Source organism: Uranotaenia lowii, chromosome 1 (genome assembly GCF_029784155.1).
Source record: "Uranotaenia lowii strain MFRU-FL chromosome 1, ASM2978415v1, whole genome shotgun sequence".
NCBI classification, from domain to species: domain Eukaryota; kingdom Metazoa; phylum Arthropoda; class Insecta; order Diptera; family Culicidae; genus Uranotaenia; species Uranotaenia lowii.
The window spans coordinates 207729634-207754397 of NC_073691.1; the positions used below are offsets into that span (position 1 = coordinate 207729634).

General features: G+C 36.2%; 1 protein-coding gene across 3 annotated transcripts in view; it reads right to left on the reverse strand.

The window, feature by feature from the left end:
• Window positions 1–1663: 1663 nt before the first annotated feature.
• The window catches only part of LOC129745439 (ras-related protein Rab-11B-like), a 39125-nt gene continuing 16024 nt past the window's right edge, over window positions 1664–24764 (reverse strand). For all 3 annotated transcript variants that reach the window (XM_055738529.1, XM_055738538.1, XM_055738520.1), the window contains exons 3-5: window positions 4747–4868; window positions 4322–4670; window positions 1664–4168 (exon numbers count right to left, since the gene is read on the reverse strand). In XM_055738529.1, coding sequence (XP_055594504.1) covers window positions 4032–4168; window positions 4322–4670; window positions 4747–4868 — 608 coding nt within the window. In that variant the 3' untranslated portion in view covers window positions 1664–4031. The remainder of the gene's footprint in view (window positions 4169–4321; window positions 4671–4746; window positions 4869–24764) is intronic.

Genomic DNA, 24764 nt, shown 5'->3' on the forward strand with positions numbered 1-24764 from the left:
ATACCTAGAATCAATCATACATTTGTAGTTGAATCTATCATATTGACAATTGAATCAAATATACCACTACAGTTGAATTTATCATATTAACAGTTGAATCAATTATATCACTACAGTTGAATCTATTATATTTATAGTTGAATGCCAAAAATCAATGATACAATTGTAGTTGAATCTATTATATTGACAATTGAATCAATTATACTACTACAGTTGAATCTATCATATTTACAGTTGAATCAATTATACCACTACAGTTGAATCTATTATATTTATAGTTGAATGCCTAAAATCAATCATACAATTGTAGTTGAATCTATCATATCTACAGTTGAATCAATTATACCATTACAATTGAATCAATTATACCATTACAATTGAATCTATTATATTCATAGTTGATTGCATAAGATCAATCAGCAGTTTGTAGTTGAATCTATTGTATTTATAGTTGAATGCATAAAATAAATCATACATTTGAATGCATTATATTGATAGTTGATTGCGTGAGGACAATTAGAAGTTTGTAGTTGAATCCATTATATAAGTAGTTTAATGCATAAAAATCAACTGCATTTCGATTATTGGTATAACAAGCTGAAATGATTGGAACAACTGTCGTCTTTTTTCTCCGTGTACATTTTATGCGTTTCTTCCTGTTTTACTATCATCTTCGTGGCATTCCTCACTCTTCAAAAACTAATTCGAATCATTTCCTGCCATTTTGCAACGAAAATTTTGAATTTTCATGTCGAAACTCAAAAGTCTGGAAATGTCTGGAAGAAATGACAAAAGTCTGGAAGTTTGGAAATTTAAAAAAAGTCTGCCAAAAGTACAAAAAGTCTGGGGATTCCAGAAAAATCTGGAAGGTTAGCAACGCTGGCTGGAAAACAGATTTTTTTTTAAATCGCCACTATAGTCCTATTTGCCGCTAGTAGTATTCGTGTCATAATTAGGAGCTTTGCACTGACACTTTTTCATTTTGGGAACATTAACCTAAAAAACGAACATGTTCGTCGACCGACTGCTCGATTTTTGCACTGAAATTTTTGGAGGTTAATTGTCCCGGTCTCGTCCGTACACGCCAGTGGGATGCCAGTTAATGTGCGTGAGAAATGTCAAAAACAACTCCCACTATCAAATACGTCTGATCGAATCACCGACCAGTGAGTGAGTAACAAACTTTGTTTCTTGAAAATATCATTATCAACACTTTTTTTAAGTCTTTAAGAAAGTTTTTCATTGAATAAGTTTGTAAATTTTATTAAACTGAGCATATAAAAATAGTTTTGTTGATTTTGTTTGGTTCCTGCATGATTTTTTTTTATCTTCAACGATTACAACTCTGCTCAAAAACTGCTCAGTTTTTTTGTAGAAAAGTAAAAACATGCTGCAGCGAATTTCTATTTGCCTCACCCAGTTCTTACTTACCTTTATAACTTATCACGAAATTTTTAGATAACACTAAACGAGACGCTCAAATTCGAATGAAGTGAAATGCCAATATTCGTTAAGCTACTGTCCGTGGATAGAAAAATTAAGAAATTAACTTCAAAAGCAACAGCAAAAAAGAGATAAGCTATTGAGGGAACAAAATCACATACAAGCGTAAGCACAGGAAAGGTTTGCGATATTACACACTACACAGGAAACAAGCTGACCCTTTTTGTTTGTAATAATAGAGTATATTGTTTAATAGTATATAATAGTTAATAGTAGTAATTTTTCAAATCAATCATAATTTAACATAAAATTGGTGCAATTTTTTTCTCAATTTTTTTTCGTTAATTTTTTATCATTAGTTTATTTCCGCCAACATTTCTATGTTTTCTTTTTTATCTATGAATTTTTCCATCGATTTCTTGTTTAATTTATACCATTTTTTGTTGCTTTGTTTCGAATGTGTTTGTTACCTTTTTTAATTATTTTCTATGTTACCACTTTTTGCTATATAAATAATTACCAGTCCGTAACACCGCGCACGTTTTGCCATCTTCTCTCTGCGTCTTTTTAATCTGTTTTGTTTGTTTCTTCCAGTTCGGTCGCTCGCTCGTTCGCTCGCGCCCCTTTTGCTGCTTATCCTAATAAATTGCAAACAGCTGCTGCACTTTATTCTTCTGCTATCATTCTCTTCTCTGCATATCCGCGTTTATTTTCTACAAACTAGAAGCGCGTGATTCTTTGTTTGCATCATGCTGCTGCTGGCACCACAGAAACATTGCAAATATACATAACTAAATGGAAAATAAGGTTTTGAAAATAGCGTAACATGTTACAGTTGCTGATAAAACAAAAAAAAGGATCTAAGCAGATGATAGTACCACGAGACATTTTCAATCGAAAACAGAAATAGCTCAGCAAATAAGCAAACAGCTCGAAATGAACGAACTAGACCTTATTTGAAATGTAAGTAGGGACATTTTCGGAAAGACGAAAAGGTGGAATAATTGAAACACCGTCCCAACACTTTTCAACTTTCCTTAGCATTTTATTTGATGATCCGTTGCAGCAATCTGCTATGGTTAATGCTAACTTCTGTTGATCAAAGCTGACTTAAAACGTTACTTAGTTGTTCTTCACTTTCCCAGCATATCACTGACTTATGCCTACGTATCTCATTCGCGTTTGCTAATTCCGTTGATTTTTGCAGGTCGCAACTATGCTTAGTTTGTGTACGAAGCCATACTTGCAAACGCATTTTAGCTTTTGGTAGGTTTGTCCACTTTCTTAAAATAAGTTTGCCTGCCTAGTTGGGTTGCTGTTGTTTCAAGAATTCAGCACCTTCTGTTACGTTCTCTGCAGCCTCCTAGCCCTAGCTAGTCAAATGTTGATGAACTCAGCGAAACAATGGGCAAGCAGAGAGGTGTTTCAAAAGTTAATTGTTGCAGTGTAGTCAATTGGAACTAAAGGGAAAAAAATACATCATCTGTGGAATACTTTTGTCTTATATTCGTCTGTCCCACTTCAAATACTAATAATGACAGAACAAATAGGACGAAAGTCAAACCTTAAATAAAGCGTGTCGTATATGCACATTAATGAATAACTTATCAGACTACACTGAAAAGAAATAATGTCTAAAGGCTTGTTCGATTCAACAACTGAAATGTCCATCTTCAAAAAACGGTGATTGAAACTTTTCATGATTCTGCTTTCAACACTCGTGATTATCTTTCTCCGGGAAATGTTTATGTGTAAACGTCTATGGTTTCTGGGAACGGGTGCATGAAGCGTTTTTTTTCTGTGATTTTGTTGGTGAATAACATCGATACTGTGAACATTTCCGTTCGGGAGCAGAACATACTATTCGAACTATTGCCGATTTGCCGATCGCCGCCAAAAATAAAAAAGGTACAAAGATTGAACGGATAATTATTACCACTGTTCATGTTTCTCCAAACAACAACTATGATAAGGTATTAGCCCTTCCTGGAATCGAAATTTTGACATCTAGGTTCAGCTGAAAAGTATGTGATTCAAATATTTGTTGGTTTTCGTAGTTTATGTTTTCACAAGATTTTTGTTTAGGGTTGCAATTTAATCTGTGGCTAAGGGAGGGTTAAGAATAGTAGTGTTCTTATGTTTCAATTCTTTTCTCGATTAGCCTATACATATTTGATCTGTGTTTTTGTTTCTGATTATTTTGGTAGTAGGTGTAACATTTCTTTTTCAACCTCCTGGGGTTTTGGGTTTTTTTTATGGTTTTCCATTTAAGATTGAAAGCACAATACCGAAACTATTATCACTATCGAGAGAAAGTACTGCCACCTTTTCACTGCTAGAAATGCCGAACTGCAGCAGCAAGAATAATCATAATTATGATAGCTGGAATAGTAGATTTTAATATTTCGTGGTACTAGTAGTTGTAGTAGTAATAATAGTAGTTGAATTACATGCAGTAGCAGTGAACAATGTTGCTGTTTTGCTGCTGTTGTTGCTGATGTTTTTGCTGCTGTTGGTGAGATAGCAGTTGAAAGAACGGAACGCTGCGTCATCTTCTTTATCTTCTCGATCTGGTCTGCTTGTGGCGGTCACTGGCAACACTGTTTGCCCACCGATTCCGCACCCGGGTTGGTCGGCTTGACTTCGATGTTTTCCAGGTTCGGTCTGATCACACTGCCTTCGGGCGGGTCTCGGATTTGCTTCTGCGAAACAATCCGGTAGATTTCTGAAAGCGTAGATAGACATAATAAAAGGTTATAAGCTTATAGAATAGAAGGAAGTTCACAATCAAAGTAAAAAAAAAAGAGAAATTCATCATTAGAAAAGGTAGCAAAAGTTGCCACGACAGGAGTTTTACGTTGCCACGAGTCTATCTTACCTGTGAGTATGTTTTGGAATGCAGTTTCAACATTGGTCGAATCGAGGGCCGACGTTTCGATGAAGCTGAGGCCGTTCCGTTCGGCGAATCCCTTCGCCTCGTCCGTCGGCACCGCGCGGAGATGCCGCAGATCGCTCTTGTTGCCGACCAGCATGATGACGATGTTCTGATCGGCGTGGTCGCGCAGCTCACGCAGCCACCGTTCCACGTTCTCGTAGGTAAGGTGCTTGGCAATGTCGTACACGAGCAGGGCCCCGACGGCACCCCGGTAGTAGGCAGACGTGATGGCCCGGTAGCGTTCCTGACCGGCCGTGTCCCATATCTGGGCTTTGATTGTTTTACCATCGACCTGTTGTTAGGAGGTTTGGGAGGAAAATCGATTAGAGGATCAGATCTAGACTATTTTGAAGATGTAAGCTACTTACCTCTATACTTCTAGTGGCAAATTCTACTCCTATTGTTGACTTCGATTCCAAATTGAATTCGTTCCTAGTGAATCTTGATAGTAGATTACTTTTGCCGACACCAGAGTCCCCTATCAGTACCACTGCAAGAGCACAAAAAGAAGCCGGATTAGAAAATAAACGTCGATTAATTGAATTAGGGCTATGTTTGCTTTATTTTGACTGTCGAGTTACATACAAGATGACTAACGACTTACGGGAAGCAATGATTCATGGTTTACCATCCATATTATCGCTCTGGGTGGCGTGCAACGTGTTACTTATACTTCAAATGGGCTTTGAGCGCTTTTGAATGCTCTCACAGCTTCTGACTTTTATGTCTGATAAGATAAAAGCTATTGAGCCGTTTTGATATCGTGGAATTGAAGCAGTTCAAAAGCCATTTTGAGGCTGTTGAAATAAAATTCGTGGCTGGGATGGTGATTATGATTGTTACTGATTGATGAAATAATATTTTAACACAGGTTTTGAGGTGTTATTTTGAGTACCTGTTTGTGACCACTTTACTAAAATGATGCGTGATCATATTACAGATGTGAGAAAATTTATCTGCCAACTTTCTCATCGCATCATTCTTTATGAGTGCGAGAAGGTAGAAATTTGGCACGGAAACTTGCCGAAGTCTACAGACAGAATCATTAAACGCCCTAGCGTAAGGTAATCCGGTTTTGAATGGATTTAGAAATAGGTCCCTCTTATGAACTTTTGAATTTTTTTTGCATTAGTTCGTGTTTAAAAAAACTTTATTTTGTAGGATGATCCTTGTATGTATGTATTAATCTGACTGGGTTGGCCGAGAGTATGATACTCTATTGGCGTATTTTTTTGATTCCGGATTTGGCTCTGGAACTGTCAGAATAAAAAAGCAAGTTTCGGGTTTCGAGTTATTCCATACGTAGGTGTGTGTGAGAAAGAGCGCAATGTTTACAAGCAGCTGTCATTTTGTTCTCCCTTCTGGATTTCTTCATTCGGTTCTTCACATCCGGATTGCCGTTTTTCGTGTCCGGATTGCACTGGTTTGCAGATAGTACGATTTTGCTTGGCTGAGAGGTTCAAAATCGCGGCAATAATCATTTGCCCGTTCATTATTTCAACTGTTTTGTTTTCAGCCAAAAACAGCTGTTTAATGTTTTGACAACAACGTTGAGAGTATTGGTGAACTTCTCGCAAAACTGACTTTTTTCTCAGGGCGACTCCGTCCCATTTTCGAGCGAACCTAGGTTGCCTCTCGAGCAATAAATGAGCACGATGACAGCAGTTAGAGCGAACCTAGGTTGCCTCTAGTTTGCCTCCAGGTGAAAAAAAATACGGTATATATCACCACTTTTTGTTTGTGTTTGTATTTCTGTTATTCATCGTAGGGTGTTCCTTAATTATTTATTTTTTGATTTATCGTTTCAGACTCTAGATTTTAAATCTCGCTTTTTCTAGAAAACTAAGAATTTCTCTTAGTTTTGCTTCTTCGAAGTTTTGAACCATCTCGAGTAGATTGGAGTAACGATCCCAATCATAATGGTTTCTGATATGGTTGAACTGAACACAGTTCAACAGGGCATGCTCTGTGGTGAAGTTCGTATCGCATAGTTCACAAAGTTTCGAGTCACGAATTTTCATAATTCCCAGGTAGTACGGTGAGTAGTCGTGCCCACTGAGTAATCGGTTTAATGTTCGAATTTGGATATTGTTAAGCTCAATATTCCAATACCATGGTTTCTTGTTAAAATTCGATTGGAATTCATAAAATTTGATTCCTTTTTTGTCTTTATTTGCGATGTTTTTGTACCAAGAGTTTGTGTTTTGCAGCGATTCAGATTTAAATTGTCTGTATGCGTCATCAAGTCGTAGTTTATTCTCTATTATGATCGGTCCATCTAATCCTTGTCTAGCTAGAGTATCTGCGTGTTCATTACCATCAATTCCAACGTGTGATGGGATCCATTGGATTGTGGCATTTTTCGTTGTCGCTATTGTGCATATATCATGGGTGATTTTATCAAATTTCTTATTTTTCAGGTCTCTAGTGAGGATTTTACAGGCTGTTTGGGAGTCGGTGAATATCACCACACCAGTGATTGTGTTGTCTGCTTGTTCTAGGGCTTCTCTAATTGCTATAAGTTCTGCAGTCGCTATACTTACTTCATTAGCTAGACTCATGCTTATCTTGGTGCCGGAAGTTGCGTCATAGATTCCTATTCCACATTTATTTGTTCTGATTGAGGCATCTGTGTACTATTGATCGAGGTGGCTGTAGTGATTATTAATCATTTCTTGGGCAAGCTTTTTCAGAACAATAGGGGACGTTTGTTTCTTTTTCATTCCCGATCCTATCATTTGTTCTTCAATTTTTACTTTAATCTCTATTCTAGGTTTTGTTTCTGTGTAAATCTTCTGGTATTTTTCAGCATTTTTTATGTAAATTTTTTCTATGAATGTGTATTGGGTTTCGTTTTTTATATTTAACAAGTCTAATGAATGAAGTTGTTGCGCGATTAAATCGTTTCGGTGTATGTGAAGGGCAATTCGTTTTTTGGCTAAGTAGCTTCGTTTGATTGTCAGTGGTTCTTCTCCAGCTATAGCAGCTAGGGTATTTATGGGTGTAGTTTTCGTGCATCCTGTAGCAATACGTAGACATTGTCTATTCGTAATTTCCAGCATATCACAGTATTTTTTTGGTGTTGATCCATAAATAACAGCTCCGTAGTTTAAAAAATTTCCATATAGAGCTTTATGGTATAGCATTAATACTCTTGGAGTGCCGCCGTACTTGATACCACTTATTATTTTCAGCATGTTTTGTTTGTCCAGTATACTTTGCTTTAGTGTTTTGATGTGTATGCCGTATTTTAATGTCTGGTCAAGTGTTATTCCTAGATATTAGTAATTTCTGACTGTTTCCAATGTTTCACCTCCCATCGTCAAATGGAGTTGTTTATCACTATCTTTAAATAGCATTGCTTTTGTTTTTGAGCTATTAAGATGTAACCCCAACTCTGTAGCTTTAGTCACAAATTTGTCTATTTCGTATTGCATTTTCTTAGTTGCTTGTGACAGTGATTTTGCTTTAACAATTTTGAAAAAAATTGTCGGCAAATTGTACACTCATCCGAAAAGCAAACGTTAAATTCACCTGGATTTTCACGTAGGCGCTCGTTACGTGAATTTTTGCTTGACTTACGTGAATCACTTAGAGGTCAATAAAAAAACACTTCATCCTTACGTGAAACTCACATAATTATATTCTGTCAAAATGAAGACACATTCGATTTACGTGAAAATCCAATGATCCGCCAAGTATAGACGGAATGGGTGCATTCTATGTGATGTTCACGTAGCTCTCAATGGGTCATTCACGTTAAATCTCTGTAAAAGAATACCGACTCAATATGGCGTGGTTCCTAAGTTCTAGCACAGTTGTTACAGGCAAATAGAGACATTTTGAAGCTGTTTTTGTAAGTATAAAGAATTTAGCTGTTTGATTGTTATTTACGACCTTATCTATTTCTTCTATTTAAACAGAATGTGGAATCGGGTCAGCTGCAACTTCAGATAACCGCTATGGAGGCACATCAATTTCGGGAAATGCCATTTTTGGACGATGTTATTGTGTCAATTTAATGAAAAGTGAAAGTGTAAATAGTGTAGTTGTGAAAGTGAAAAAATGGCACAGTGTTTTGTAAATTATGTGGCATAATAAAAATCCTTAAAAATAAAATATTTTTTATTTAAATGATACGAAAAAAAATCCTACATTCTTATTTCAATGATATCTATGTGAATCGCATGTAGCAGAACGAATCCTATTTCACATTCGATCTACATTCTGCTTGCTGTGTGAGCTCTGTTTGCTACCTGAAGTTCACGTAGGTTCCACGTGATTTTCATGGTGGCAAAAATCCATGTACATTTTCACGTAGCGTTCATGTGAAAAGTTTTTTCCGTGTAGTGTAGTTACATCTGGGTCAAGGTTAGTATTGTGTAGTGAAGCAGTATAAATGTTGAATAACACAGGTGACATGACATCTCCTTGTGGTACTCCAGAGCAAATTTGTTGACTTACAATTCCTTGCTCTGTGTAGACTAGAGTTTTACGGTTTATCAAAAAATTATAGATCCATGTGCAAGTATCCTGTTTGAAACCGTTGTACAGCATTATTCTGTAAAGTTGTTCAACATTAACTGTGTTAAAAGCGTTTGAAAAATCAAAAAAGACACCAATTGTTGTGCAGTTTTCTCTTCTTGCTGCTTTTATCGTATTTGTAGCGAACGTCACACAATGTTCTGTGGACATTCCCTTTCTAAATCCAAAAGAGAGGTCTGGAAGAATATTGTTTCTGTTGCACGTTTCTTGGATATCTTCTAGGACTGCTGCATTTAGAATTTTTACTAATGTTGGTAGTAGTGCAATAGATCGGCTAGAGCAGTGGTTTTCAAAGTGGTCCCTACCGCCCCCTTGGGGGCGTTGAGAGCTTCCAGGGGGGCGGTGAGCTTAATTTTGAAATTTGGGGGGCGTTGGAAGGGCTCAGGGGGGCGGTGAGGTCGTAATCCACTTTTTCACAAATCACGAAACAACATAGATTTGGAATAACAACGAGTAAGTTTGATGCAAAAAATGAAATTACTCTACAAAACTAGACATCGGGTTAAAGAATTAAATATTTATGATTTCACAGAGCTGCAAGCAAATGTTTTGTTCCAGTATCTCAATAATAATTTTTAAATGTCAATAAAGGATTTTTTTAAGTTGTCACTAATTTTGTATACGCTCTACATGTTGATCTTGTTTGGGAAGAATATTTTTGGTTATTTTACAACAAGAATAATTTTAGATGGCAATGCTTGATAATCTTTAAAATGTATTGTCTCCTAAAATCTGATAAACAGATAAGTTATCTGTGATTTAGTGATGGATTTGTTTGCAAGGAATTGTGTAAGAATTATTTTAGATCAGAGAATTTTTATTTTAAATTCTTATCTGTTCATCTCGATTACAATCGATACAAAAAATCAAGTGTACCATTTGTGGATAAACTTTTAATCATTTTTTTTTAAAATTTAGTTATTAGAATCTTATTTAAACTTGACGACCCATGAATGCTGCATAACTTTGAACAGGACTCAAATTCAGATATCATGAAGTGATACTATTCTCACGTTATTTTACCGTCTTTACAGTATTTGTATTCAATAATGCAATTTAGTTTTCAACACTAATGCAAATTAATGATAAATAAAAAAAATTTTTTACCAAAATTTAACATTTATGATTTGATATCAAACTTATTAATCAGTTTAAGTAAATGTCCAGGAAACTTTACCTGGAATTATGCGTTTTCTTGAGGTTTGAAGCAATACGAGGCCCTTGGAACCAAATAAGTGTAAGTTAAGGTAGCCAGATTGCCCGGATATTTATTGAAAAACTCGTAAAAGTTCAGTCCGGTTCGGTTGCCCGGAATTATCCACTTCATTTGCCAAAACAAACAAAATAAAAACAAATTTTGTTGTTAAAATTTTTATTTAAGATTCCAAAACGAAATTTTTTGAAATTTAAAAAAAAAATAATCATGAAAAGTTTTTTGAATGCCTGAATAAAAACTGCTAATAAATTATGACGAAAACAAGTTTTTTTGTCTTGATTTTTTGTTAAGGCATTCCTGGGTATTTAGAAAATTTTCCGGGATATTATCCGGGTTTTTGTTCGACAATTTTTAAATCAAATGCCCGGATTTTGTCAGGTTTTTAAATAAAATTTCCCGGATTTATCCGGCTCGAGTACGTCCTTAGAAAATTCTTTCAACTTTAGTATAAGTGAATAAAAGCAAATTTCGAGGAAACACGCATCTAATTTGTTATGTTTAGTAATTTTCCATATATTTTTTCAAAAAAAAAATGCTCTTTTCTTACGAATAAAATAGTATGCAAATCAAATTCTAAAAATCTGAAAAATCATGAAATATAATTCTAAATATAAGCATCGTTTGACATTATTAAATCAAAATAGACCATTTGAGGGCCTCATATAAATTTGAATGAATTTTGAGTTAGCCTTACAACAACATCAAGCTAGAAGCTTATGGCTTTTTAACGATCCAAATTTTCATTTTTTCAATAGATTTCCTGAAAATTTGCTCAGGGGGGCGTTGAGCTCGAAAATTTTTCTTAAGGGGGCGGTGAGTGAAAATAGTTTGAAAACCACTGGGCTAGAGCGTACATCATTGGGAGGTTTATTAGGTTTAAGAATGGGTATAATTTTTATTTCTTTTAGATGATTATCTAACATGGACTTTCTCCACATTTCATTTAAAAGATCAATTATTTTTGTTACCGAGTGGAAATCTAGATTTTTCAGAGCACCGTAATTGAGATTATCAGTGCCTGGTGATGATGATGGTGATTTGTTTTTAAGAAAATTTTTCCAGTTTTGAAATTTTAATATGGTTGGTCTTGTGTTATTTTCAGGTGGTAGTGGTTCTAAGGAATTGGATGGTCCAAAGTTCAGCACGAGGAAATCTGTTGCCATTTCTTTACTATTAATTATCAGGTTATTTTTAGGGTTCACTACAGGTCGTAGTTTCAATCTTTTTACAAGTTTCCAGTTTTCTTGCGTGTTTCTCGGATCAATAGAACCAGAGAGTTCTTCCATTTTGTTTTTAATGTGTTGAAGTTTGGCTTTTTAAATATTGCAGAAGATTTTTTCCACCGTATAAAATTTTCACTGCTACTGTATATGTTGTATTCTCTAAGGGCGTTTTGTTTTTGTTCATATAGTTTTGATAGATCTGAGCTCCAGTAATACTTTGGAGTATGTGTGCTTATTTTTTTTGTGTTTTTTGCTAATGTTTTGAGTAAGCTTGGATATATCTTTCAGATTGTCAAATTCCCAATGTTTTATTTGTGCTATTTCTTCTATTATTTTTTTTTCTATCGTAGAAGTGTTTTTGTTTGGTTTTGATTCGCAGATCTAAGTTTGTTTCGATCATCAAATGTCCACTTCCACCAAAAGCTTTCTCTATCACATTCCATTGAACTATGTCGAAGAGATTTGTTGAACATAGTGTCAGATCTATCGCACTTGAGCTCTGGTTAGCTACTGGAGGAAAATAAGTGGAAACTCCAGTGTTGAGTAGCATGAGATTAGAACCTACTATAGCATCATGGACTATTTTTCCTTTAGTATTGGTGTCATTACAACCCCATATCACATTGTGACTGTTGAAATCTCCTCCTACTAAAATTTTTTCAAATTTCGAAAGTTCGTTGAAAAAGATTGTAATTGCTGCTTCTAAGTTGTTCGTTGATATCCTTGGATTTACGTAAACAACCACCAAAGCTAATTTTATCATAGGTAGGTATGTATAATCCTAATGTTTCAAAATCTTCTGATTTTGAAAGATTAATTTCTTCAAATTTCAAATCTTCATTTAAAAATATTCCTACTCCGCCAAATCCGTCTTTACGGGGAGCAAGAAAACGATGGTAACCTTGAATATTCCATCTACCTGTAGATATTTGTTCTGGTTTAACCCAAATTTCAGATAGTAAAGCCGCATCGAATTTTTGTGTATATAACTCATGGCTAAGCTCGTTTTTGTTTCTATATAAACTTTGAATATTCGCTTGTAGAACCTTGAATTTGATAATACAAGACTAACTGTCTCCCGACAGTCCCACCAATTTACTCAATTCATCAATAATGCATGCTGATATATCTCCTCCTGCTTTGCCATGGGTTTTTGTTATAATTTCTTATTTCGTGTTTACTGTAGCTATTAGTTTTTTCCACTCTTCTTGTGATTGTTTTTTAACAGATTCTTCTATTTCTTTTCTCAACCTTTCTAACTCTTCAGTTTTGTGTTTGTTATTTAAACCCATTCCTCTAGGTTCCTCTTCCATTTTTCTTTTTTTGGCGAATTCTTGTTGATTCATTCCCAACACACTTGCCACTCCTGGTACTATTTCTTCATTTTTATTTTCTCTTCTCGACCTATTTCTCTTATCATTATGATTCCAATCATTATTTTTTTGTTGTGTTTGTTGGATAAATCTTGGGCCCTTTGCTGCTACTCTAGAAAAGGATTCTGCTGGCGTAGGAAATTCTTCGGAAACTCTCAGTACATCGAATATATTTTCTGTTAGGTATCTCGTAGTATTGTTTTGCTTCTTGATAAGTCATGCTCTTTTTTGCCATAATTGCCTGTAAATTTATTTCTTTTTTCCATCGGGGACATGTTTTATCAGTTGTCTTATGATTACTACTTCCACAATACAAACATTTTAAAATATTACAAGAATTGTCAGTAGGATGCTCCGTCGCACAGTTTAAACATTTTTCATTGGACGCTTTACAGTTTTTTGACAAGTGGTTATAACGTAAACATTTAAAACAAATCACAGGTTTTCGGACAAACGGTTGAACTCTGTGAATTACGGAAAAAATACTGATGTCAGAAGGTAAAATATTGCTACGAAAAACTACACCCATTTTGTAAGTTGTTTCTTTTTTCTTATCTTTTAAACGATGCATTCTAAAGACTGATTCCACTTCTACTTTTGCCTTAATGTAATCTTTAATTTCTTCATCTTTCAATTCCAAGGGTATCCCTGAGATCACACCTGTTACTGTAACGAATTGCTTAGGAATATATGCTTTATAGCCCTTTAAGTTTAAATTTTTACAGTTTGCCAATCTGTTTGCGTCTTTTATATTCCCAACATACACCGTTACCTTATTTCTGCCTGTTTTATTTATATCCTCTATCGATTTGTCAAACCCATTTTGGTGTAAAAGGATTCCGACTTGTAGCCTATTTACGACTTTCTGTTTTTCCGTGCTTTCTACTACACACAAAAAAAAATCATAGTAAAATTACTAAATCCGTGGTTTAAATGAACAACACGCAACCATATTTTTGAGTCAATAATGTTTTGTTCTTGATATTACCATGCGCATAGTAATTTTACTTTGTGTTGATTTTGGCTGCGCATAGTAATTTTGACTACGTTCATAGTAAAATTGTCAATGAAATCATGAGTATTTTTTTACATTGCGCATGGTAAAATTTAAATGTTTCATAATAAAATTGGTACGTGTTATGATATAAATAAGTATATGTTGCTTGATTTGATAACAAAGTTACCATGCGCCATGGTATAAATATATTGCAGCACGATAGGATTAATACTCTTTGTAATTTTTTCGAGATCTAGAAATAATTTAGTTTGAAACAAATTACGTTTTTATTTTTCCATAATAACTAAAATGGTCCGCTTATAACTTTGATGATTAATTGTCGGGCTCTGAAAAAAATTTAAAAAACACTTAATGAAAAGATCAAATTTGGTAATTGTTGTACTTACGCTGGAATCGATATGGACGTTGGCAGTCATCTTGAGACCAATGATCCAGAAAGTGGGCAAGGATTCTGGAAATTGCTATCATCCCGTTAATCTTCAGCGGCTGGTTGGGAGGGAGACCCCCACGGCCAGGGAATTCGGGTTGCATCGAATGGAACACCTTAAGATTAGAAGAAAGATTTTGTTAGCATATTCTATAAGTAGTAAATTAGAAGTAACAAAAAAAACGCAATCTACTCACCTGAGGGAATGCGTTTCCCGATCCGACTATGACGCTGATTCCAATCCTCACACCAAGTGCGCCGGTCACCTGATTAGTTGAAACAGCATATCCACCTCATCGACGTTCCCGCGCAACAATTTTGTCCGCGTTCCGAAACCCCGACAGGCTGACTCGAAAAAAAAAACACTCGACCGAAGCACAAATTGCTACGAATTATAATGAGCATAGTATTTTCGACAACACAAATGACGGTGTTTCAACAATACCATGGGCATGGTAATTTCAAGAACACGAATTGTGTAATACCAAAATATCATGCGCATGGTAATTGAGCCACGAGGAAATTACTATGAGCTGTCAAAGTAAAGCTTAGTTCTTTTAGAAATGGGACACTTTCATTTGCTAATAGCTCGTTAACTAGTTATTGGATATTAAAAATTTTGACAGCATTTTGTTGCCTGTAAAAAGTACTATTCGACCTATTTTTTTCAAAATTTAAAATTTACGCGTTTTTGAGATATGTACGATGTAAGAGAAAAAGAAAAAAATAATTTTGCACAGTTTCCTTTAAAGTTCGTCATTATCAAATTGATAGCTGACAAAACCGTTGATTATTCAAAGAATTACTGAGTTTTTGTGGTGGATAAGTATGCAAACACTGTCAATAATGTCCACAAAGTTCAAATCAAGCATTGTAGTGAAGAAAATGATCGGCAACAACGGTTAAGGATCATCAGGGAAGTCAAGTCTCATACCAGCATTTTTAATTTTCAATAAACGAAAAACTAAGGGTAGACCGCTGAAATATCCAAAACAATTTTCTCCGATAAGCTGAAAGTGTTGCCTAGTGATGACTCATAGAAATCCAACCTCAAACAACCATTTTTTGATAGTTCCAAAGCTCTTAAGCTGTAAAACCGGTACCGAAAAAAAAACGTTCAAAAATGTGGTCAAAAATAATCAAATTTGTTCATTTCGAAACAACTGTATCCACTTAAATGCTTCCAGTTTCCAGTTTCCAGAGAAGTATTGGACCAAAAATTATCAGAAATTGAAGAAGGAGGGTGAAGCCACCTAAAATATAGATTTTACGAAGTATAAGTTGGAGAAACTGATCAATACCATGACTGAAAAAAGTGTGCGCCGGCCAATGGGAGATACCAAGAATAAAGTAGAAATTTCTTTAACAAAAAACGGTAAATATTTTTTTTCAAATTTTTTCATGAAATATCATAACATTACCTTCATTTTCTTCATAGAAAGTATTTGGTTCAAAAGAATGGTTTTTGAGATACAGGCATTCGTAACTGTCCCATTTCTAAAAGAACTAAGCTTTAAGCATAGTAAAAAAACTATGTCGTAGTATTATCACCAGATTTTTGGTAAAAATACTAAATCATGGTCGAAAATACTAAATGATGGATATAGTAAAATTATCATGACTCTGAATTAGAAAAACCCATGCAATTTTTTTCCGTGTACTACTCGATACGGTCGACAATCACCTGTCTTGTAGTTATAATTAATGTATACTTTTTCCGATTCTGCTTTGTCCTTGTTTACTCCTCCGTTGTTGACCGGTGTTGCTGTGTTGTCATCTTCCATCCGTTCTAAAGATCCGGAACTCTCCGGCGGTTGATTGAGTTTGTTTGTTGATGCTGCTCCATCTGGAGCAGAGTTGCAAGTTTTCAGATTATCATTTGAAATTGATACTCACTGTGATGAGTATCAATTAAGCAGCACAATGAATTTCGTTGTGATGCTCAAAGCTTTCGATGTCAAACGAAATTCACTGAGCATCACGTCTAGAAAAAAATCAGAAATCCAGAATCCCATTAGATAAATCTTCAGCTATATTCCCCACTTTTTCCCCTACTATTTTTTGACGACAGTTAAATTTGTAACGAATCTATGGAATATTTGAATGTATCATATAATGTGATTAGCTTTTCACACTAGCGGTACCTATGTTTTAAAAAGTGTCTATGTACACAACACACTACTTACAAATGTTGAGAACAAAACTTTAATTTTATAATATTATTTGCAAATACGGCGCTTTGGAACTAAATAATTTATAACATAATTTCATAGTCAAGACGACTTAAATAAAATAATATAAAATTCAGTCGTTGACGTTTTGTTGGTTTTCAAAATTAAAAGCAACAACATAATATGGGATTAAAAGCAACATTTCTAATCGATTTTCTGGTCATTTGAAATCAGTGAAATATGCTTAGTTAGCTAAGCATAGAATACATTAATAGAAAAATCGATATTTGTTTTAACTCTCAAGGGCTGAAATTTTTACAAAAAAAAGGTCAAAACTCAGATTTTTTTAGGTTTTTTTGTATTTTCTCGGCTGTTGACATACAAAAAAAAAACATTTGTTGAACTGTAATATGATCACAGTCATCAAATTTCATGCGGTCCCTTCTTCAGAGCATGTTGTGTACGAGTGAAGGATATCTAAATTTGGAAATATTAATAAAGATCATGTATTCTAACAAATATGCATCTATACTTTCAGAATTAAAACCTACTTTTTTATTTCAACTAAATGAAAAAATAGAAGCCGTGATGTCAGTGATGGGCTGTCCTTTGTTTCAACTTTTATTTAAATCTCTTTTCAAACAATCTTTTTTTTAACGACCTTGGTCCTTGACATCCCTTCTCTGTTCCAAACTACTCATTGGTATTGCAATTTTCTGCCGAATTTTTGACAGTAATAGTCACTTAAAGACTGTAAAAGATCCAGAACAACCGTAGAGAAAACCAATTTTCGAAACCAATCTTAACATTCCCGATTTCACAAAAACCACTTCCACTACCTAGCCACCACTTTCACCACTAGCCATTTTAATAAAATTGAACAGTGTTTTTTCCAAGGGTTTCACGAATTTCTTTTAAAGGGCATTTTTAAACGTACTCATCGTTAAAAAAAAAATCCAGCTATAATAATTAAAGAACAATTCATTTCTGAAGCATGTGTCTAAAAGCTCATAAGCGAAGCGATTTTACAATTACTCCAAATGGTAGTACAATAATATTTGATCAATCTTAATATTCAATGGCACATTATTATTTCTGTTATATTCATTTTTCTATTTAGAATTATATAAATCTTCTGGAAACGCTCTTAATAGAATAAGTGAATTTATCGGACATTAGATAGGCTGGTATGAATCATATCCTACTTCTTGGTGCAACGATCATGTTTTCTACTTCAGAAATTTCCCACAGGGAATTTCAAACATCACGCGAGTCGAGATAATATTTGAAAAAGATCTGTGAGCCGGTGCAAATAAAACCGGCTTTCTTTCTCTTGAAAAGAAAATCTTTAAAATGCATAAAAAATCATTAAAATGTCTTTTTTAAATTGAAATAAAAAAGATTAACCGTTAGGATAGAAGCTACAAACCGCCGCTTTCATTTGAAAGGGAGAATTTTGAAATTTCTTTATTACTTTTTATTTCGTTCATAAATGCTTTTCATATGTGGTCGATTCCAGCCGGTTGCATAAGCTGGGATGCCATGCGTTTTAATTGGAATGGTTTTTCGTTGGTAACAATCTTTTTTTTAATTTTTATATTTTAAAATTTAATTTGTTTGCAAGATTAAGAAACTATGTTCTTCATTTATATTAAAACTCTACATAGCTACCTATAAATTTCAACTTCGTTTTTAAGGTTGCCGCTACAAGTAAAAGCAAAGCATAGCTCGAATGCTATAAATAAAATCATAAAACTTTTTTTCTGCAAAATTGACAAAAAAAAACTTTCGGAAATCCAAAGATACTAAATTTGTAAAATTAGGCCCGGTGGATCCTTATAATTTTAATTCTGAATTTTAGTGTTTCCCAGCTTAGTTGTCTTTGCGGTGTTAATATTTATAATAATCAAATATTTAGCTATTCAGATTTTGCTATATTTTTTTATAGTTTCTTGTTATGTCCAGAAGATTTGAGATTTTTTTTTCTGGCAAGCACATTAAGCCATTGGGGGTTTTTTGAAGAATTTTGAGCTTGGGCATTTCAATGTTTGCGGTTCTTTTCCATGATTGCAAAACTTTGTATCAACGTTTTTAAGAGATTTAAAAGTACATTACTGTAGGAAATTCAATTTCATAACTCTCATGTCTTAAATCCTCTGAATACGAGCGAGACTCATCAACATATTTGGTCATAAAAACTTTTTACTCATTCTGTAAAACTTTCATTAAACTAAGACATAAATATTATAATCAGATTCTTACAAGTCATGATAATACATTCTTCAGAAAGATGTTTTAAAATCAAAACTTTCATTCACAATCAACGTTAACATTTCACACTGAGATTCCAAAAGGAAAAACCTCACTCGATAAAATATTAACTGAACGAAATTTCGCAACTTTGCTTAAGACATAAATAAAAAAACAAATTCTCATCATCAACCTGACTGTACTGAGCTTTTAATAGTATGTTCTCTATAAAAATGTTTAAAAAAAGTATAACTGGCCTTTAACATTCATCAAGAATAACTGACAGTTTTTAAAAAGTCGTGGTATGTTCAGCTTTTTCTGAACTATAAAACTTGTTTCATTGTTCAAGAGCTTGCACAAATATTATTCCATGGCATCTCTGCCTTTCAAAAAGTAGTTTTTCTGCTCGTGATTCTCAGTCTGAGAAGGCGTTGACATTCAAGACAAAAACCGTTTGTGATACTCACGATGAGATTACCTAGCATCACACTGAGATTCAAAAAGGGAAAATCTCACTCAAAAAAATCTCAATCTCATGAGATTTCGCAACCTTGATCTGGAGCAGCATCTTTCTCACTCATTTCGGGACGAATAATAATAATTCGTCACTCCACTTGCACTCTATCACAGGAAATATCACAGATCTTTATTTCGAATATATCACAGAATCTCTAAGGCTAATAACAATACGACAATTTAAAATTTGGTTTTATAAATAATCCACGTTAAAAAAACACATGTACACCCTATCGATGTAAACACCGCCTAGAATGATCCTTACACATGGATAAAGATTATAGTTTTTTTTCATAAGTGTACATTTGTTCAGACCAGGAAAATATTCAACCCATTTAAAAGTTCATGATTGCCTTTGAATATACAAACCTTAACAATTTCCTCCCGCATGTCCAAGATTGCGTTTTCACTTTCTGCCATGAGCTACGCATATTAAAGCTCCCTACGATTTATGGGGGCGTCAAAGAACGGCATCACGTTCTCTCACCCCTTTGAACCGATAGTGAGACCTAGTAAATATGTCTGACGTGTGCACATCGAATTGGATTATCGCCGAAGCATCAGTTTTCCAGTTCGTCGTAAGTACATTAAAATGTAAACGCTTTAGTGTTGTTTTAAATTTGCCATCAGTCGTTGTTAGTGTATCAAGTTTCAACAGCTGGCTAGCACACACAGCGTGCCCATTGCGATGACACGATGGCCAATTTGTCGACTTGCCTTCCGACACTACACATTACACCATTGTAATCGAGTGAACAGAAAAAAAAACCGCTCAACTACCACCATCAATGAGCAATACTAGAAAAAGCACAAGTGGGATAGGTACCTACATACTTTCTTTTCCATTTCGCGACCTAGCTTGAACGGAGCAACGAATCTATCTTACTGCTGCTGTTCGTCCCCGTAGGGTTATCGCATTACTCCGTTCTCAGTCAATCGCATCATTTGCATTTCGGGAGCACAAAACCTAGCTCAGTGGGATTTAGCAGCATAACTCCAGCCAGTCTAGTAGCTGGTAGGTACATTTTGCAATCGTCGTCGTTTTGATTACGAGTGACCGACATACCGAATCAGTGCCATCCAATCCAGTAACTCTACCATACCATAAGTGGCTCTTTGATGTTTCGCTTGTTATGTTTTTTTTTTGGATTGCGCTATACTTATACTGATGCATGCAAAACAGCGGATTAGTTCGATATTTTAGCACGAAACGCCGAGAGAATACAGAAAAGTTTAAATCCTTTCACAGTACAATTATTCTATACGTTGGTTCACGCTGATGAATATTGTCTGTCATTCGAAAAGGCAGCACGTTAGCACAACCCTCAAAAATCACTAATTTCAGTCAACTTTTTTTTTGTAAAGATCACACCATTTCATTAATGAAGTCCTCAGAAGTTCATTATGACAATGCCAACGGAAGCATTTTGAAAAACAACATTACATAAATTTTACTCAGCAACCATCGGCTGATCCCAAACAACTCGGATATCATGAGCAACGATTACTTAGACGACAGAAAATTTGACACTTTGGCGTCGCTCGTGTTTGCTTAATAACTCCCACAGTAATTCCGGGCAAAAAGCCGGTGCATTGCCCCGCATCCACGGGCAAAGCACTACCAAAATGAGTACCTTAAAGTGTGTTCAGGACTCCAGGTGAATCTTCATCGCACCGTAGGAGCCTCGTGCACACTACTCAGAAGATTCGCCGCCGAAGACCTGGACCTTGCCTTTATTCAGGAACCTTGGATTAACAAGGGTAAAGTTAAAATGCTATACACGCCGAATGGTAAGATTCTATACGATGAAAGCAGTTCTCAGCCAAGTGCTACTTACTAGTAAACAATAGAATTAAATTTACTCCCTTTACAGAATTCTTCAGCGGAGACATTGCAGCTATACGGATCGTAATAACAACACCGAAAGGTAGGCAAACGGTAAGTGTAGCGTCAGCGTATTTCCCCGGAGATAGCACCGATATTCTCTCTGAAAACTGCAACCTCTCCTGCTCCTTTTTGTTACAGGACATTTGCGTAATTTTACAGGAAATAATTTTTGCTGGGTACTTCCACTGATGGCTGTAGAATACATGAGAAAGTGCCGGGCTCAAAATTCAGCAATTCCTCGTATGCTGTGACGCTAACGCACATCACACGATGTGAGGAAGTACCGACATCAACGCTATAGGTGAGTCCTTACTAGAGTATCTTTCACAAAATAATATCGAAATTTGCAATAAGAGAAACAAATCAACGTTTATAACGAGAAATTGACAGGAAGTCCTCGCCTCAACTCTATGCCCACCACTACTTCTAGATAAAAAATTAAAAACTGGGAGGTATTGGATAAAAAAATCACTGTTTGATCATAGAAATATCTCATTTGACATAGCGGGAGGGTTATAATCAAGGACGTTGTTGCTGAAGGGAATCAGTAAATGTCAACGCCACTGACGTTTCTCTTCGCGCGGGACTGAGAGGGAGGAAGAATATTACCACTAAGAGAAAAAGTTTATTTTTCGATGCGATTCGTAGCTGGCGTAAGCGTGGATTTTTACTTATTTGGCAGTGATTTTACAATCAATAGTCACAGCCATTAGTTTAGTTGGAGAAAGTAAGATTTTCAAACATTGATTTTCACTCGTTCATTTTCAAATCCTAACCTGTATTTGATAGGCAGGCGTCATACGCAGATTGTAACACAGGTGGCTGGGAAATTCCAGTACGACCAAAAACCAATTTATTGGAACCTCATCCATGTTGTTATACAACTATTAAAATGCATTTTCTATCAGGTATCGTCAGGCGTCAGGAATTCGAACTTGGCACTGTTAGCGGAGGTTTGAGAATAGATTTCAGGTCGTGTACTGAATGTAAGATAGGTAAAATGAACTGCAAAACAACAATTATAAAACTACCTTTATATTATATTTTAGATTTTGAAGTAATACACTGTCAAAACCAGTTTTCAACGACTTTTGATTCCTGCCTCGCTAACAATCTTCAAAATATTCACGATGGGATTGCAACCAGCAAGTTCGAGTGACGACGATTTTAATACCACCGAGTTGGACAACGCTTACAACTGCGTAGCATGCCGCCGGCCAGACTCAGCCGATAACTTAGTTGCGTGTGACCAGTGTGATGCCTGGTGGCACTTCTCCTGTGCTGGAGTCAACGAAGAAGTTAAAACTCTTAAATGGTTGTGTGCCAAATGTCTCAACGTTTCCAACAAAGCGTCCTCTATCCGAACCACGTCCTCCGTCCGGAAAGCGAAGCTAGAAATAGAGCTAAAGCGCCTGGAGGAGGAAAAGGAGCTTGAAAGGCGCTTCATAATTGCAAAATATCGTGCGATGGAGGAATCGCTCCATGAGGAAGGAGAAAAAGAGAGTATACGATCCCGTAAGGATAAAGCTCAACCAGAAGTCGATCCCGTCGAAAAGGAAAAACGTATTAATGACTGGGTGATTGGTCAAACCGGTTCCATCATGAAGGGAGCCATAAGCCTGTCGAAGAGGACGGAACATTGTCCTGAGTTGTCATCGATTCCTCAAGAAGAAGCGCAGTGTCGTGAAAACCCGGAAAATCCTTTGGCAATTAAGGAGAATGGTGCGGTGGAAAGAACTATACTGATGTCGAATGCCTTCCATCAGCTTCAACAACAACTTTTGGCATGTCGCAATGAGGAGAATCCATCTTCAAAACAACTTCAGGAGCTTCAAGACCAGCTACGTTTGTGTCAGATCAGGTTGTCTGATCAGGGGCCACCATCAGTGATTGATAATCCAGTACCACTAAAGCTAGGTGAAACTGCATCATCCCCATGTACGACACACCCTAATGTCAAAACGACAGGTACCAAACCGAAAGTACCTAAACAAGGAATCGATAACCCAGTATATCCAGGACCAACGTCAGAAGTACCGAGGTTTCCTTTGAAGGAAGTGCCGGTGAGCGCAAGCCATATACGAATTACAAAACCTCAAGATTCAGCTCAAATTCCAGTAGCCAAACAAGTCTTCGATAACAGAGAGACAGCTTGTGCAGGACCAACTCAACAGCAGCTAGCCACTCGTCAAATGCTGCCACGTGACCTTCCCTTGTTCACTGGGGACCCAGCTGACTGGCCAGTGTTCATCAGCCAGTACAGCTACACGACAGAAGCCTGCGGGTTTAGTCAAGGTGAAAACATGATTCGCCTGCAACGATGTTTGAAGGGACAGGCCTGGGAAGCAGTTCGTAGCCGACTTATACTGCCAGCTTCAGTACCGTTCGTCATCGAGGCATTGAGGATGCGCTTTGGACGACCCGAACTTCTAATCGAAGCTTTGATCCAGAAATTGAAAGAAACTGCACCGCCAAAATCTGAGAGACTGAACACTTTGATCGATTTTGGAACAAAAGTTCAGGCGCTATGCGATCATATCGATGCTGCCAATATAACGGAACACTTGGCCAACCCTTCTTTGATGGGAGAATTAGTGAGCAAACTCCCCGCTGACTACCGGATGAAATGGGCCAGTTTCCGTAGATCTGCGGAAACGATAAACCTCAGAACATTCGGAAACTTCATGGAGGAGGTAGTCAACGATGCATATAGCGTGACGTCTTTCACTGAGGAACAGAGATCCCACTCGAGGCGCGAAAAGTTGAAACCCGATCACAGCTTTGCACACTCCGATATCGGGGGGAGTGTGGATAAACCTCAGCAACAAATGTACGGGGCGTTTCGAGAGCGAAATCCAATTTTGTGCGCAGCATGCAACGTAGAAGGACATCGCTCAAAGGACTGCCGAACCTTTTTGAATTTGAGCGTTGATGAGAGATGGAAGCTTGTTCAAAAACTTGGGCTCTGCAGAACTTGCCTTTACGATCATCGCCGAAAGATTTGCAGAAACCAAAATCGTTGCGGTATAAATGGCTGTGATGCACGGCATAATCCCCTCCTCCATAATACAGGAGCACAGTCGATCTCAGATGACATTACAAAAGAATCGCCAACACCCGTTATACATCATATCCATCAATCGTTAAATTTATCGCTTCTTTTCCGGATTATACCTGTGACTCTCTACAAAGGAGACAAATCAATATCTACATTTGCTTTCGTTGATGAGGGTTCATCCCTTTCAATGATGGAAACAGAGCTGGCAGATCAACTGGGATTAGAAGGTCAATTTAAACCTCTATGCCTGAAATGGACTTCCAATGTGACTCGTACTGAATATGATTCCAAAAGAGTAGATGTTGAAATATCTGGAGTTGGTCAAACTAAACGTTTCATGATGTCAAGTATCGGGACCATAAATGCTTTGGAGCTGCCTACCCAGAGTTTGCCCATTGAAGAACTGAAGCAAACATTTGGTCATCTAAAAGGTTTACCAATCGAAGGTTATATAAACGCAACACCCCGAATGCTGATTGGTGTGGACCATTTGAAACTCGTGGTACCATTAAAGGCTCATGAAGGAAGCGATGGCCAACCAGTAGCGGTGCGAACAAGACTTGGTTGGTGTGTATACGGCGGACAACGCAACAGCAAGTCACTCGAGTTTAATTACCACATGTGCGAATGCGATAACGAAAGTGCTGTTGATGAAGTTCTTAAAACTTACTTCAATATGGAAGAAATCGGAGTGAAACCGA